The sequence below is a fragment of the Gouania willdenowi genome, chromosome 16, assembly GCF_900634775.1.
Source record: "Gouania willdenowi chromosome 16, fGouWil2.1, whole genome shotgun sequence".
Classification (NCBI taxonomy): Eukaryota; Metazoa; Chordata; class Actinopteri; order Blenniiformes; family Gobiesocidae; genus Gouania; species Gouania willdenowi.
In genome coordinates, this window is record NC_041059.1 from 26,948,528 (window position 1) to 26,964,822 (window position 16,295).

The 16,295-nt window shown below is 37.8% G+C and overlaps 1 protein-coding gene across 6 annotated transcripts in view; it reads left to right on the forward strand.

Annotated features, from left to right (window-relative positions):
- Positions 1-16,295, forward strand: part of LOC114477761 (plectin-like) — a 171,791-nt gene that overhangs the window by 18,843 nt on the left and 136,653 nt on the right. For 2 of the 6 annotated variants that reach the window (XM_028470330.1, XM_028470332.1), the window contains exon 1: positions 4,522-4,735. The exons of the other annotated variants lie outside the window; for them this stretch is intronic. In XM_028470330.1, coding sequence (XP_028326131.1) covers positions 4,645-4,735 — 91 coding nt within the window. In that variant the 5' untranslated portion in view covers positions 4,522-4,644. Of the gene's footprint in view, positions 1-4,521; positions 4,736-16,295 lie in introns of those variants that run through there. 6 annotated transcript variants of the gene reach the window in all.

A 16,295-nucleotide genomic window follows, 5' to 3' on the forward strand; every position in this document is an offset into this window, starting at 1 on the left:
CAGAATTTAAGATTTATGTTGAAAACACATAGACCTAGCTTACTAAAAAAAGTGCATCTATTAATTCTTCATTCACATGAAAACAACAACTTAAAGTAATACACTCTGCCACACATTTTTCTTAAACTCAAAATTCCAAATGCTAATACAGAAAGTGCTTTTCCAACAAAAAAAAATAAGGGAGAGAAATTGGAAAATTAACAAATAAATATGGGGTTTTATAATGTTCATTTCTAGTTAAAAAAAAATCTAATCATAATAATGATGATGTATATGATCTTGATTATAACACGAACTGAAAAAATACAAGGGTCAGTCTTGGTCCCACACTAGAGGTGAGATGACACGAAATGATAAAAACTATAGAAATAAATCTATTCAGGAGCCACTAAATACTGTTTTATTCCATTTATTTACAAAATCTGATTCTTTAAAATATGTGTTATCACTTATTCATTTCATCATTATGATCTATATTAAAGTTTGGGAACCACTGGTGTAAAGCAACTTCTCACCCTGACTCAGGAATGGAGCAAAGCTTTTTTTGGTCATATTTTAATGGTGAGAGTCATTTGATGTTATGCACTGGTTGTAAGGAGAATGTGTTTTTTTTACTCTTGGCTCGGTGTGTGTGCGTGTGTACGTCTGCTGCTGATGCTGCTGCTGTTGATGTCAGAGCGGGTGTTTCCTCCTTGTCACGTCAAAGCATTGCCGTCCTGTCACACCCGGGATAAAGGACCAGGGTTACGGGGAACAGCTACCTTTGACAAACGAGTGTGTGCCTTCACTGCCTTGCACTTTTGAAACTCGGACGAGCCACTCACCTTAGTTATTCTTCAGCGCCGCCATCTTTGTTTTGGTCAGATGATGCATCGGCGCGCATATTCTGCGTCGATGTATTTTTTGCGTCAACGTCATCGATGACATTGATGCGTTGTCCTGGCCCTAGTCTCGATGTCCCGCCCTAAACAGCCTCACTTCCTCCCACTACCTCTCCCAATCTACCAGAAGCCACGCCTCTACTTTTCTGCGGAACATAACAAGGTCACATTGGTCAGGTTAAAGCCAAAATCATATTTACCTGTTTGCGGCCTTGTTTTTGTGCACAGTTCCACGTTGACTTTGATAGACGGACTCAAAAACAGGAAGTCAAAGCCTATTGGCTGATCGTTTCCATTTGTATAGGGGTCTATAGGACAAAGGATGGACTATGCAGTAATGCATATGAATGACTACCGGCAGTAGACCATAGTAAATGGCTAGTTAGATTTCTCAGAAACTCCGGATATTAGCTTTAAGATCAGGGGTTCAAAAATCAGGTCCTGGAGGGCCCCTGTCCTGCATGTTTTCTTTAATGTATCAGTTTAAATGGCTTTCTGAATGCTCAGGGGCTGATAAAGGCACAGAGAAAGTGTTACCCAGAAGATGTGCAAAACATGAGCGAAGACGACGTGAACATGTGGTTGAACTTCACCTTAACAAAGAAGACATAATGCAGCTTTAGTGCAGGAGTCAACAGCAGCCATGTATCTGCAACTACAAATTTCCTGTTGGAGTGAGTGCAAAGATAGTGACACACTTCAACAGCAGTTGAAAGAACGGGGAGCTTGGAGTGGACTTATCGCGTTTCCTCTCAGGAAGGGCCCTGGCTGATGTCAGCCCTGAACTTGGCCAAAGAAATGTCTGAGGCTGAGGATGACGTCCTGGGATTTTCCTTTTTCCTAAATGATATCTCATCTGCTGGACGGCAGCCGACTCCTACAAAAGCCAGCATGAAAATATGACTTAGCTGGCTTATTCTTCTCATTTATCGTCACCTTTTATGGGGTTTACCATCATATAAGCATACAAATCATCATGACAGCGGCTTTCTGCGGTTAAATGCAGGAGAACACCTCACTATCCTCAGTATTTGTCCTTTATATTGACATTGACAGCTTAGATATTAATAAAAGTGCTTGTGAGGTCATTATTTAGTGACACAACTTTAATGGCAACACATGTGATGTGTTTAAGGCACAGCAACAAAGCCTGGTTTTTCGTTTCTAAGGGAAGTTGCTAAATTGCCAATAGGAGTAAATAACTGTGTCAGGCGGGTAAAGTGGATGATGATGAATGATGGATGAATGAGTATTTTACCTTTTTAATGAGAAAAGTAACTTTTTGTAGAACAATTACCGGTAGTTAGTTAATCATATTGAAACAAATGGTACATTTTGACTAAATATAAGTCACTTTTTTTTTTAATGTTTATTAGAAATAATGAGAAAGTATGGTAGTTGATTAGTAGGGGCGGTAAAAGAAAATCGGTGAACAGCAATTCTATTATTAATGATCATGAATCGATACCTAAATTTCCAAAGATCGATAATTAACATTTTCAAATTGTAATGCAAACCAGGCGAGTCCTCCTAATTTGGATTTTTAAATTGCACTATGCAATATTGAAAGTCAAAAGAGAAGACATAATTTAGTAGCTGATGTTAAATGAAGATCAATAATAATAAAGTTTATTATCATTATTAATGGAAAATTGATTTGTAATTCAAATGAGACTTTAATAATTGGGAAATTCGGCTGATGAAGCAGCCCTATTGATCAGTGCTGATACTTGTTTATATTGCTGATGTGTACTTTTGGTTGATTTGTGATTATTTACAATCACAATAGAAGAATGAGTAAAAACCTCAGAACAGGCTACACACTTTCACACTAAGTCCCGAAACAGATATTTGGTGACTCCGAGTCCTCATACATAACAGCATGACTACTTGGATTAACTTAATTTGATGAAACACATAAATCTATAGACATGTGGAAATTTACTTTTATTTTAACTTTTAATCTTTTCCATCTATTTAATTAAACGACCCATGGCCCAAAGAAAAAAAACCTTACTCATCTTTTTGGAAGCACTTTAATAAAATAATTGACCCGAAGTGGGCTGGTCCAGTCTGGTACAGTCTGCTATGTTTTTGTTTAGTTTTTTACAAGTGAGTGGAGGCAGACATGGTAACAGGTGGCCAAAAATGGTCTAAAAGTGTCAAAAACGTGGCAAGAGAGTGGAAAGTGACTAAAATGGGCCAAAAGCAGCCAAGAGTTATTAATTGTAAAGAATTGATCAGCTGGTCTCTCAATGCAATCGACCAAATTTTTTTGACAAAGAGAACGGGCAGAGGTGAGCCCGCCTGTCCTGGAGGAACGTTTATGGACTCTTGGGAGAAGTGGATGCTCGTGTCTGTCTATCCTTTCCGTTGAGGACGTGGAAGACTACATGATCTACACGATTGGAATTATTAGCAGGTATGCTGCTGATTGGAGCTGGCAGTTTTCTGACCTGTTGTAAAGTTCGGATTACGTCGGCAGCTGTTTTGGTAAGGCTGCCAGTCATTTCAGATGGATTGGGCAGGGCTCTCAACACTCAGACTCATGCAATAAATAAACTCAAAAGTAAGCAGAATGCTACTTTGGAACTTCTACGCGGGTTTGAATCTAGCATGGAGAAGTTGACAGCCCAGCTTTTGCGATAAGGCCACCATATTGGATCTACTCCCCTCCCCCCGACCATATGTCTGCGAATTTTGTTGTAATTGTGTTTAATGGGCTTATGTGCTGAGGTGTTTTTCCCTCGTCCTACACTGTGTTCCTCTAAGAGAACATAGTTTGGGAGCTGCCTTTTTCTCCTCTCCTTTCCTCCAGTTTTTCCATTTTTCATCTAAACATGATGGCACCGCAGATGGCTGCCTCGGTGTGTTGGTGCGCATGTTCTTTGGACCAACTGCCAAGTTAAATTCCTTGTGCTGTTTTCAACTGTACCTGGTGAATAAAAATCCTTTCTGATTCTGAAACAAGTGGTATTTATTGGGCAAAATTTAGCTCATTGGGATGAAAGGTGGCAAAAAAAAAAAAATTAAAGAAAGGAAAAAAAATTCATTAAAATGTCAAAAGGAACATTAAAAAATGGGCAAAAAATAAGGAAAAAGGGGTATTTATTGGCAAAAGGTAGCTAAAGTCTGAAAAAAGTGTCAAAACCATTTGAAAAGGGACAAAAATAGGACAAATGAAGTTGAAAAATGGCCTAAGGAAGTAGGTAAAAATGTGTTTAAATGTTCCCCCTTTCTGGAGGAATAATAATTAAAAGTAAGACATAAAGAGCCACATTACTGACTTAATAACAGCTTCTACGTGGTGTCCTCTGATAATGTAGTAGGCTGGTCTGGACAGAAAATGCCAGTGCTGAATTTTTGTCCCTGTCCAGCCCTGGTTACAGGAAGAAACCTGTCGTCTGTCCCTTCATTATCACAGTGTTACTAAGATGAAGTGGTTCCCTGCTGTAAGCTGCTGCTTCACTCTGTGTATCTTTAAGAGGAGGGGCCTGACATTTATATTGGTGCTTCTGAGCCAGACTATGGGAGGCTATGGAAAAGACCAGAGCTGAGGGTGGGTGCTGACAGGGTGGGGAGGGGGGAGGGTGGGTGCTGAGGAATGAAGTGAGTAGCTGTGGATGGTTCACACACAGCTGAGAGAAGAGCTCAGGCAGAGAGGACAGCACAGGCTGCCTCATTCACATCCAAACTCAGAGAGAGAGAGAGAGAGTGAAAGGAAAAGGAAGAAGAAGAGGAGGAGGAGAGTGACAGCGGGAGCATGGCCACCTACGAACCTGCCTACCTTCCTCCTAACGCTGAGGAGCAGGACTTTGTCCAGGCTTATGAAAACGTCAGGGAGAAGTATAAAGGTGGGCAAATCTACTGTTTGTGCTGTGATGACAGTTGGCACACGTGGTGATGGAGGAGATGTGTGTTTGTCCTGGGAGAGCTCGCTTCATTGGTCTATTTGTGCTGGTTTTGCACATTTGTCAGCATGTGATTGTTTGCATGCCGTATGCATCTTTTGGTTTCACTGTGTGTGTCTGTGTGTGTGTAAATGCTGTTAGAAGTGTAGAGAGTCCTGATATATTCTTCTCAAGTAGAAGTATACTGGTATTTCATTGAAATTGTACTCAAGTCCAAGTACAAGTAAGTAATCCATAAAATACTGAAGTACAAGTAAAAAGTAGTACTAGTTACTGTCACCCCCACTTTTATTTTTGGTAATACGTCTTGCCACGTTTCCCTTGCATACAGTAAACATCTCATGTATAAACTTAAAAAAGGAAAGACCAAATCCTGCACAATTGGAACTTGATTTATTTCCCACAAAGTTATCTGTATAAAATACACGGTATGTCAAAATATACAATGATTATTTTTGAAATAAAATAACACCAATTAATTAAATTTAAAATAAGAAAATAGATACATTTATGAACTCTAAAACAATGCTATGCCAAATGTGCCCTGTGGATAACAACACAATCTGTAGAAACCCCAACATGAACCAAATAAAGTGGCATAATAACCTCCATTCAACGCTGTTTTGGCGCGGGGCATTATGTTTAATCTGATTGGTCGGCTATGATGTGATGCATTTGATTGTTGTCTGGTCATTTCCTTTTTTTTGTACTGTCAGCATGTGCTTTGATCAATTTAAAACAAAAAATAATAATTTACTCAGTAACGGTTGGTTAAAAACCTAACAAATCACTTCACTTCTTTTAAAACGTACTTAAGTGCAACTAAAATTGCTGATTTAGAAATATACTTAAAAAAGTAAAAGTACACATTAAAGCAACTCAACAGTGACGCGAGTACTTCCGTTACTTTCACCTGTTTTTATTGATCAGCCCACATGTCTGCTGTCAGGCTTCCTCGTCGCCTCTCTGCAGTGGATTTACATAGTGCTTCACTTTGATATGTGACCTTAACAGCCAGCCTCGCTGTGCTGACCTCTGACCTCAATGAAACTAACAGAGGGGTTCAGTTTAAGTGCCAGCGCTCAGCTGATTGTTATCCTGTATCCAACCACAACAGTGAGTGGACATTAACAGGTGCTGCAGGGTTACAGGAAAATTCATTAATACCTCACTGGGAAACCTGTGCAGTTCCGCCTGAAACCTGCACCCCAACACCAAAATAAAAAAAAAACAAGCATGCAAATGGTTTCTCTATTGACATCAGAGCTAAAGGTCTCGCTCAGCCATTGTATTTGACAGTATTTATGGCTTTGTGTGGGTCACTTCCCAGTGTTTGTGGTGCTAACTCTACAGCTCGAGGTAATGGGAAGCAGGAGCCGACTCTGTGGCAGGTGTTTATATTCCAGGCGTTACTCTGTGTTCCTTCCTCCACAGCATCCTTGTGAGCCGCTCTCGTTATTAGGGCACACTGATGAAGGAGTGCTATGGCTCTGTTTGCACAGTTTGTTCTATTGTTTTTTGCTAATCTTTGTTGGTTGTGTTGTATTTCACAGTAGATGTTATATTCCTGTATCTTGTTTTTAATGGGAGATCTGTAAACATTTCACATTAGCCCAAGTTTGGATCATTGGCTTGATTTAATGTTCCTTATATGGTATACGAAGTGTGTGGATATTATAATAAGAATGATCAACATCTGTTTATCCTGTCACTGTTAAACTGGTTTTTGGAAGGCAAGATTTATGTGTACATTGTTGCATATCAGTCTTAGAGGATACACACTACAGGTTTTTAATAGATGGCTAGGCATATAGACACTTTTTTATTTATTTATTTTTTTACAAATGTGATGTTTATTGTATCACACACCATCTGTCTTCATTTAGTTTAGACACTGACACCTAGAACTAGCAAAAGTAACTGTATATTAAATTAGAGTTGAACAATAATAACCATAATGATAACTAATCAGAGGAAAATGGCAATTTTTTTTTCAATACAATTAGACTTTTTTAGCATATAATTTTACCCGATAACATCAGATATGTGCTCAGCAGAGGTTCAAAGAGTACTGATATATTGTACTCAAGTAGAAGTATTGTTACTTGACTCAAATTGTACTCAAGTACAATACAAGTAAGTCAGACATAAAATACTCAAATACAAGTAAAAAGTAGCTCAATTAAATAGTAATCAAACTAAAAGTTACTAGTTACTTTCACCGTTAGTTTTATCCGTATGCACCGCCCCCTCATTGGTCAGTTTAGGTCACGTGACTAAGATTAAACCTAACCGTAAACTTAACCCTAACCCTAAAAATTGTTGCGATATAGGGTTATAACCTAACCCTAAGACGCTACGTACGTGTACTTCGGTAAACATACCAATAGCATTGGGGGTTCTGTACGGCAACCGTACGAATAGACACTTTCAAGCAAAAACACCACCACTAAAAACATATGGATCATGTTCAATGTGCCATGAGACCATGAAACGGAATTAATTAAAAATTTTAAAAATCACAAAAAAATAACAATTTACTTAGTAACGGTTTGGTGTAGAAATGTAACGAGTTGCTTTACTACTTTTAAAACGTACTTAAAGGCACACTGTGTAACTTTTGGCCACTAGGGGCACAAGGCCGGTAACTTTCACGTCAAGCGCCCCTCGTGGCCACAAGCGCCGCAGCACTGTCACAAAAATCAACAAACAGTCGGGCCAGCCTCCCTTGTCTTTTGATTGTGTATGCAGACAGTAGTTGACCCGTAATTGGCTCTAAGGGCTGAGCTCGCGCCGCAGCTACAGTCTATGGGCCGAGCACCGAGTCTGCTGTGGCAGGGAGAAGAGTGTGCGTTGGCGGCTGCTCCTCCAGCCCATACTGTAGCCCTGACTGTAGCTGTGGCGCGAGCCCAGTCCTGAGAGCCAATCCTTATCCCGAAGTTACGGATCTAACTTGCCGACTTCCCTTACAAAATAATCCACGTTTAACTGAACTATCGCAGTGATTAGTGCACCATTAACCCAACATGAAACTAGCATAGTGTGCTCTTTTGGCTGTAAACAGAGGCTAACTCGTTTCAGCTGCCCACAGCAATGGCACCGGGTTGGGAAATGCCCGTATGTTGTGACGTCACGTGGGAACTATGTATATCTGAGCCTCTGGTCATGTAACTGCCGTAAAGTGAAACTTCTCCAGACATTCTCCAGGTCACATGACCTGGTGAGAGACGGTCCGTCTCCTCCAAACTTACATAGTCGGTATTTCAAGAGGGAATCCCCGCTCGGAGCATTCATATTGTTAAGCGCTGTGTATTGGCCTGAGGAATCATATAAAATAACTCATATGGGTCAACTCTTTAGGTCAAAAAGTAAATTCACTGATTTAGAAATATACTCAAAAGAGTACAAGTACCCATGAAAGCAACTCAATTACACTAACGTGGCCACTTGTTATCCATTATTTTCACCTCTGATGCTAAGCTAACCTAAGCATGTTGCTCATATAGAGTTCCTTTACAGTCTCAGAGAAAGACAGCACATAATCCTTCTGCCGTGTTTTAAAGCCAATATTTCCACAGAAGTGAAAACATCTTTAGTTTTTTTTATCAGCTGTGTGAAAGTATCATAAAGTTAACACTGTTTGAATTGATTTGACGTCCAATATGTTTTTTTTCCCCAATAGGTTAGAATCCAATTGGTGATAATCAGCTAGCCTGCTCTTTCTATTTTTACACACTGCTGTGTCATTGCCAGTTCTTTGGTGGTGGTTTGTGCTTTAACAGCTGATGGTGGTGTTACTGGGTTGCCTGGGATGGGGGATTGCCACGCTCATGCTGGGGTGGTCTGCTGAGGGTGCTTTATCCTCTCACGAGGTACCCTGCAAGACTCCATACTGCGCCCTGGAATGCTTCAAATATCTACTCAATCTGGGCGCGGCAGGTTCCAGTCAGGCAATTGAAGTGTTATTTTTGGCAGGCTTGATTGCCTCTTCAGTGTAATTAGGAATTAGGTTTCTTCTAGACTCAACAAAACATCAACAGCATGCTTTGATGTGTGTGGATTTAGTATTAATAATTCAAATGTGATGATGAATCTTTGTTTTTGCCAAATACGTAATCTAAAATGAGTGCTGGGGCCTTCGTCATCCATACTTAATAGAGCGATTAGGATAGTGTTCCGCTATGTTTATGAATGACTGCAGGGGATTGTGTTTCCTGTGTGTGTGTGTGTGTTACAGTGTGAGGTGAGAAATAGTGAGACAAACATTTTGTCACATACACGTGGAATGATTCAACCCTCAGGTTTTGTGTATTCTGCTCTTGCCTGAACTGCTTCTGTACGGAAAATGATAACACTGTGAAATCACGCACATCTTATGTGTGTATTATTTCATATGATAATGGCTGCCTTGGTGCAGATTGATTCATGTCAATGTGCCACAGTATACAACAACGTGTCTGAAGTGCCCTTGAGAAAAGCACTTAACCTACGACTCATTGCAACGGTAATGTAATCTGGAAATTATGTGACGCCAAGATTGTGTACTTGAGGTGTTGTCTTATCACGTTCCTGCTAGAATAATTGTCTTGTTGAACTAATTGAGGGTAGTATGTTTTTTCTTATTATAAGGGACAGATGATGTCACCTGAGAGTTAATACAGTAGGAATGTTTTGTTCATTGTTTAGTGTTTATTTCAGGCACAGAAAAAAGAAATATTGCACCAAAGCAGGAATTTGATTTGAAAATGAATAGATTTTTGATTTTCCCCCTTTAATTAAGCAAAGTATTACATTTAACAATCTGAAACATCTTTAAAGCTGATGTCCGGGGATTCTGAGAAACGTCTCGATGTCCCGCCCTCAACAGCTTCACTTCCTCCCACTGCCTCTGCCAATCTACCAGAAGCCACGCCTCTACGGGTCTGCACGCGCATTGCGGAACATAATAAGGTCACATCGGGTCGCATTGATATAGATCTGTGGGTCAGATAAGAGCCAAAATCATATTTACCTGTTTGCTGTTGTGACGTGCGGCCTTGTTCCCGTGCACATCTTCTGCATTCACTTTGATTGACAGTCTCAAAAACAGGAAGTCTAAGCCTATTGGCTGGGTGCAGTCGGCGATCGTTTCCATTTGTATAGGGGTCTATAGGACGAAGGAGGGACTTGTATACATTAATGTATATGAATGACCACGGGCAGTAGACCATAGTAAAATACTAGTTAGGTATTTTCTCCCATTGGACTCATGTTTACATCAGCCACTTTACGCAGCACCACACTGCTCTGCACCTGCCACTTTGTAATTTCATTAATTTCATTCATACTTCTGCACTGTAATATACCATAGTTATATTTATATATATTTATGACAGAACAAAACTCCAACAGATAAAGACATTTTATAACACACATTTTACCACAATTTGGTTTATGATTAGGGATTTTGTCTGTTAGAGTTTTGGTGGTTGGGATTTTGTCATCGATTGTTCTTTGACACACACTGGTGACGCACAGAGAAAGACTATCACAGATACACAAACACACCTATACTTTTTAGTCTGGTTAAAGATTCCAACAAACAGGGTTGTTCTGGACTTCGGACACATTAAAACGGAGCAAATGCTTGTAAACCTCTGACAGAAAGAAACTTGAACTTATTTTTGCTTGAGGGCAGAATTGCCTCCACACGCACGCACACGCACGCACGCACACACACACACACACACACACACTACCTTTAATGTGTTTTAGAACAATTCATTGAGTGCCTTTTCATAATAGAGTTGCTATTTTGTAAATGTTCACATTAAAATAAAAATAAAAACAATCTGTTGCAGAATTTGTTGTCTACACAAATATGTAGTGCCGTCTCATCAGTGTTTATATGAATCTCAGCATTTTATTGATTTAAAAATAAATCATATGCCAGACAATGAGAATATACTGTGTGGTGTGTTTCTATCACAGGTTGTAGTTTAAAAATGACCTAAACTGCCAAAATACTATATTACATAATCATAAGTCATGGTTTAATTGGTTTTCCAATTATTCACCAAATTAAAGGCCAATATGAGTTGTTGTTAGCATAATATTTCAATAGAGGTTTCCGAATACAACTTTTTTTTTATTTTACAGTTTGTAAGGGAATGTTTGAAAAGGTTTGATCAAGTGGTATTACTCAAACAAAGAACTTTAGTATTTTTTTTAATTTTAATTTAGTTTACAATTAATCATCACATGTAGGGCTCGATACACAAAATTTAATTTCTGCATTTAACATTTTTTTGACACTCCGATTGCAAACCCGCTTCCTTAACCACTATAGGCCATCACTGCCCTAAAAAAGGAACCCATTTAGGCTGCCATTTCTCGCCTACGGCCCCTCTGACCACCACCAACGTTCATGCACAATCCATACCCATTCATACAAGGCAATGTGCTTAAAGTGCCTTGCCCAAGGACACAACGTCAATGACTCGGATAAGAGCAGGATTCAAACTTCCAACCCTTCGATTGTTGGACACTCTACCACTGTTCCACGGTTATTAATACATTATAACTTTAAACATATACAGTAAAAAGATTCTACAATTTAATATAAAAATGAATTAGAAGACTCTGAAAAATAACCTCAACAAATCCAAGAAAAACTAAATACGCATCTGAGTGCTTGTATCAGAGATTTGAAATGCTGGCCGATACAGACCCATACTTGTTTTTTTCCAGGACAACCTCACATTTTTGTTGAGAAAATAGATGTCAAAGGTAGCGTGAAGGTTTCTTGGTAAGATACCTCACAGATGGAGGTTCTTGGTTGCTGGGTGTGATTCCTACGGTAGAGAACTAGAAACTTTATTGTCCTCATGCATGAAGGATATCCTCCATCTTCTACCCACAACCCAGTGTTTTAAAGCGTAATGTTATTACTGGCCATACGACAGCCTTGTTACCCACTCTGACCATTACTAGAAGAGCTGTGTTCACATTAAGGTCAACTGTACACCGTGCTGTGTGCCAAGTTAAACAGAGAAAGAAAATGGGCCGTTAGTTGAAAATACAGTATGTTGCTTATGTTTTTCTGACACCTCCTGTAGATGTTTATGACATTCAGCAAACGGAGCCCGTTGTAGTGTTTTTTTTTTTTGACCCAACCGTCAAACTAAAAAGGAAATGTATCATTATGGAACATTTCTGTTACTGCCTGTCAGTCAGAAGCTCTGAAATGAGGCAGCACACTTAGCTCATAGGGTGTGTCAGTGTGTAGTTTGTGGGTTGTAGTGCCCCATTATTCAGGTTACTCTTCTGCTAACACATTAGAACAGCTGCTGTATTTGTCATCTAAAATAATAGGATGTCCTTATCAGTGTGTTTGGTCGTATCCATCTTGTTTTCATTTGTCGCTCTCTGTCCTGGCTCATTTTAGAGGTTACTTAAGGACAAGGCACGATAAGCAAGACAAATGGGATTCCTGTTAGGCCTTCGAGGAGAGAGAGAGAGCGAGAGAGAGAGACAGATAGGGAGAGAGAGAGAATGAGAGGAAATTGAACAGTGTCTGGAAAGTTTGTCTTCAAAACTGTAGACTTGACAGAATGTCAACAAAAAGACCGTCATATTTCCTGAAAGTCTTGGTTTTTATTGACAGACAAAGAGAATATAATTAATTATCTTCTTCTTCTCTACTTGTTTTTTTTGCTTCTTGTTCTTGTTCTTGTTCTTGTTCTTGTTCTTCTTCTTCTTCTTCTTCTTCTTCTTCTTCTTCTTCTTCTTCTTCTTCTTCTTCTTCTTCTTCTTCTTCTTCTTCTTCTTCTTCTTCTTCTTCTTCTTCTTCTTGTTCTTGTTCTTGTTCTTGTTCTTGTTCTTGTTCTTCTTGTTCTTCTTGTTGTTGTTGTTGTTGTTGTTGTTGTTGTTGTTGTTGTTGTTGTTGTTGTTGTTGTTGTTGTTGTTGTTGTTGTTGTTGTTGTTGTTGTTGTTGTTGTTGTTGTTGTTGTTGTTGTTGTTGTTGTTCTTCTTCTTGTTGTTGTTGTTGTTGTTGTTGTTGTTGTTCTTCTTCTTCTTCTTGTTGTTGTTCTTCTTCTTTTTCTTCTTCTTCTTGTTGTTCTTGTTCTTGTTCTTGTTCTTCTTCTTGTTCTTCACCACCATGTTCATTAAAAAGGCTGTGGATTCACAGTTTTTTTCTTTTTTGAACCACTTTTTTTAGAGATTGCCTTGTGAAACTCTCTACGCTGGCTCATTTTCCCTGTTTCAAGCACATCCATAGCCAAACTTTTACCACCTGCAAGCTCAAAATAACAAATTTTAAAATCAATTTCACATTTAGTCATTCAGATTTTGGTAAATCTCATCAGATCTAGAGTGTGTCAGTAAAGATGTGATGATCTTTAAGGGGTGCGGTAACAAGAGATTTTTTTTTTTGACTGTTGGAGTTATTTTTTCCAAGTCTTTGCTATAAATGCCAAATGTAAAGTCACGTTTAACCCACGATAAACAGAGCTGGGCATGGTTAGTACTTGAATGGAAGTCTGTCTGTCTAGGAAGATAAAATGTAAATATCTAACTTAAAGACAAGCAACGTGAAATTAAATATGCAACGTGTTAACTTGTAAATGAACTGTAAGCATATTAAATAAACAAATGTGTTTTATAATGTAGGAATTAGAGCTGGATGATATATCGTGAATCAAGATATATCAAGTTTTCTGTATTGGTGATATAGAAAACTACAATATCGCCTATATCGATATATATATTTGTATCAAAATACTAGTTTTAGGAGTCGCTGCTTTTACTTCTCAGAACATGAATGTAAAGCTCAGTTAGATGGATTAATGAGTGCACCCTAACCCAGACCTTACCTATAACAAGCTACACTACAGAACTCACTCACACGTGCTGTCCCTTATAGGAGAAAAAGCCGAAAGTGGCACATATTGTGCAACTGGTTGTTAATAAATGTGCCTGTGTGGCATTTTGCATCAGCAAATTTAATTCAGAATTGTTTTTTTCTGGTCAGACTTTATTTGAAATGAAATTATCAAGATTGATTTTGTATATCACAATTTTGAGAAAAAATATTGAGATATGAGTTTTGGTCCATATCGCCCAGCCCTAGTAGGAATGTTCTCAGCATTTCAAGATTCTAATCACTTAATTGTGTTTAGTAAGTGGTTAACAAGTGGTTATTTTAGATTTCCTGTACACTTATATAAATATAAGGGATACTGCAGCTTTTTAGGGTGGGACGGCTGTTAGTGGGCGCCAGAAAAATTTCCTATATTATATATTATATATATAAATGTTTGCAAATCTTAAATGAAATATGCGCTGATTTTTTTCTGCATTTGTGGCATTAAATTATAGTATTTGGGCGTTAAAAATAAAATTACATTTGACTTGCTTCTGCCTGTATCAACCCTGTATTTCTGTGGTTTATTTGTTGCATCATGAAATAAAAAGTAAAGAAATCCAGTTTGTTTAGTTATTACGCACTGTTGTGACAGAGTTCAGTAAGATTATTGTACCAACAATTAAATTAAGATTTTTTTACTTGTTCATGAAAATGCACCAGAATGCAGGAAATTGCATGCATTTTGTTGAAATTCGTACCAAATTTCAACCCCCCCTATATTCAAACAATTGTTACGCCCTTGCATTCAGCCAATAGGTAAATTTAGCAGCAATTTTCACATCTGACATGATGCTGATATTGTATTCTTGGGTATTGCCCGATATCAAAATGATCCAATTTCAGCACGAATCATACATCATTTTTATCATATTTTCTACCTAATATGTGGTGTGGAATGTCAGAAAAAGCGTGATCAAGTGATTTTACTCAGAGAACAGTAATCATCAATTATTTATTATTAACCAATGGTTACATACATTTTAACCTTAAACAGAAGAATGTTCTACAAATCAATTACATAAATGAACAGAAAATAATTGCACTGAAAATAACCTCAAGAAATCCAATTAAAAAATAATATACTGTATACATACTGTATATTTAAAATGTAATATAACCATCCGTTTAACTTAAACAAAGGCATCTTCTACAATTGACTAGAATATTAATACAATAAATAAATTAATTAATTAATAAATGACATTTTAAAGAAGTTCCCTGGTTTACACTGTTGCTGAGTCAGCGCTAGCTTTGTACTAATGTAATGCTAATATCATGGGATTAGCAGCACATTGAGTGGCAGTCATCAGTTTATCACAGCTGCTCTACAATAGAAAGCACATCACATCAGATTTTTTACAAGGGCTCTAAACACATGGCTTTGATTCTGACTCACTACAGTATATCCTGTGTCTACTGCTGTGCCGCTTTACTGCATTCGTCTGGGTTTGTTGCTTCTGGCAGTAATAAAGTTTGTCAGAGAGACAAAAGCTTTAAGGGCAGAGACAGAATAACACAGGCTCCTACAGTATCATAGATACAAATGTCAGATAGAAGAAAACCAATGAGAAGCTAAAATAAAGGTGTTTCCATTGGTTCCTGTGATGATGTTTATAAGTGGACTGTATGTGGCTGTGTCTCAAAAGGCACACGATAGTGGGTGGTTTAGCATGTGACCCCTGGTGCGTAAAAAAGACTCTTAGAATTTAAGGGGTCAGAATGTCGCCCAGGTTAAAGTCTTAAGAGGTAAATGCCTTTAGTATTTTCAAAGTGTAAACATTACTTCCCCTTTTATTATATTCTGTCGTTTTCTCGTATCTTTGTAGCATTTTAGTTGAACTATAGAGTGGGATTACTATTGCAACAACACATTCCCTATCAGAGGGTCATAGGTTTAGTCCCGTGGTTGTTAACCAGATGTAGGTTTGTGTTTAAAACAATATCGTGTAATAGTTGATGAAGAAATCCAAGTTCAACAGTAGTTTTTAGTCCAATCAACATTAACATGAATATATCAATATGTATGAAATAGAGAATAGAATAGACCTTTATTGATACCCCAGCGGGGATATTCACACGTAGAATAGCACAAAGTAAAAACAAAAATAAATGCCAACATAGGAGTATAGTGCAAATATGCAACTGTGGAACAGACATGAATTAGACAAAAATATAGATAAATAAAAAAATTAAATTAAGTAAAATTAAAATGAAAAACAACGATATAACAACCCCCCCCCCAAAAAAAAAAAAAACAAAACAAAAAAAAAAAAAACACAACAAATGTGTAAATGACAAATTAAAGTAATTTGGTTTGGGGAATATCAGAATGGTAACAGTTATTGAGTTGTAAATAATTTTTTTTTAAATGTGCATATGAACATTCTTTTCAAAATGTACAAATAACACAATAATATATACATTACATATTTTGTTACTGGGTCAATAATGGGTCTGCAAAACACATTTAGCTTTACCTACAAGCTAAGAACCTCAGGTTTAGTTTACCTTGAAGTTACTTTTTTATTTTTAAAAAAGAAAGAAAGAAAAAAAATGTAATTTTGACTCTTAAATTCCATTTTTTTGATCATCAAT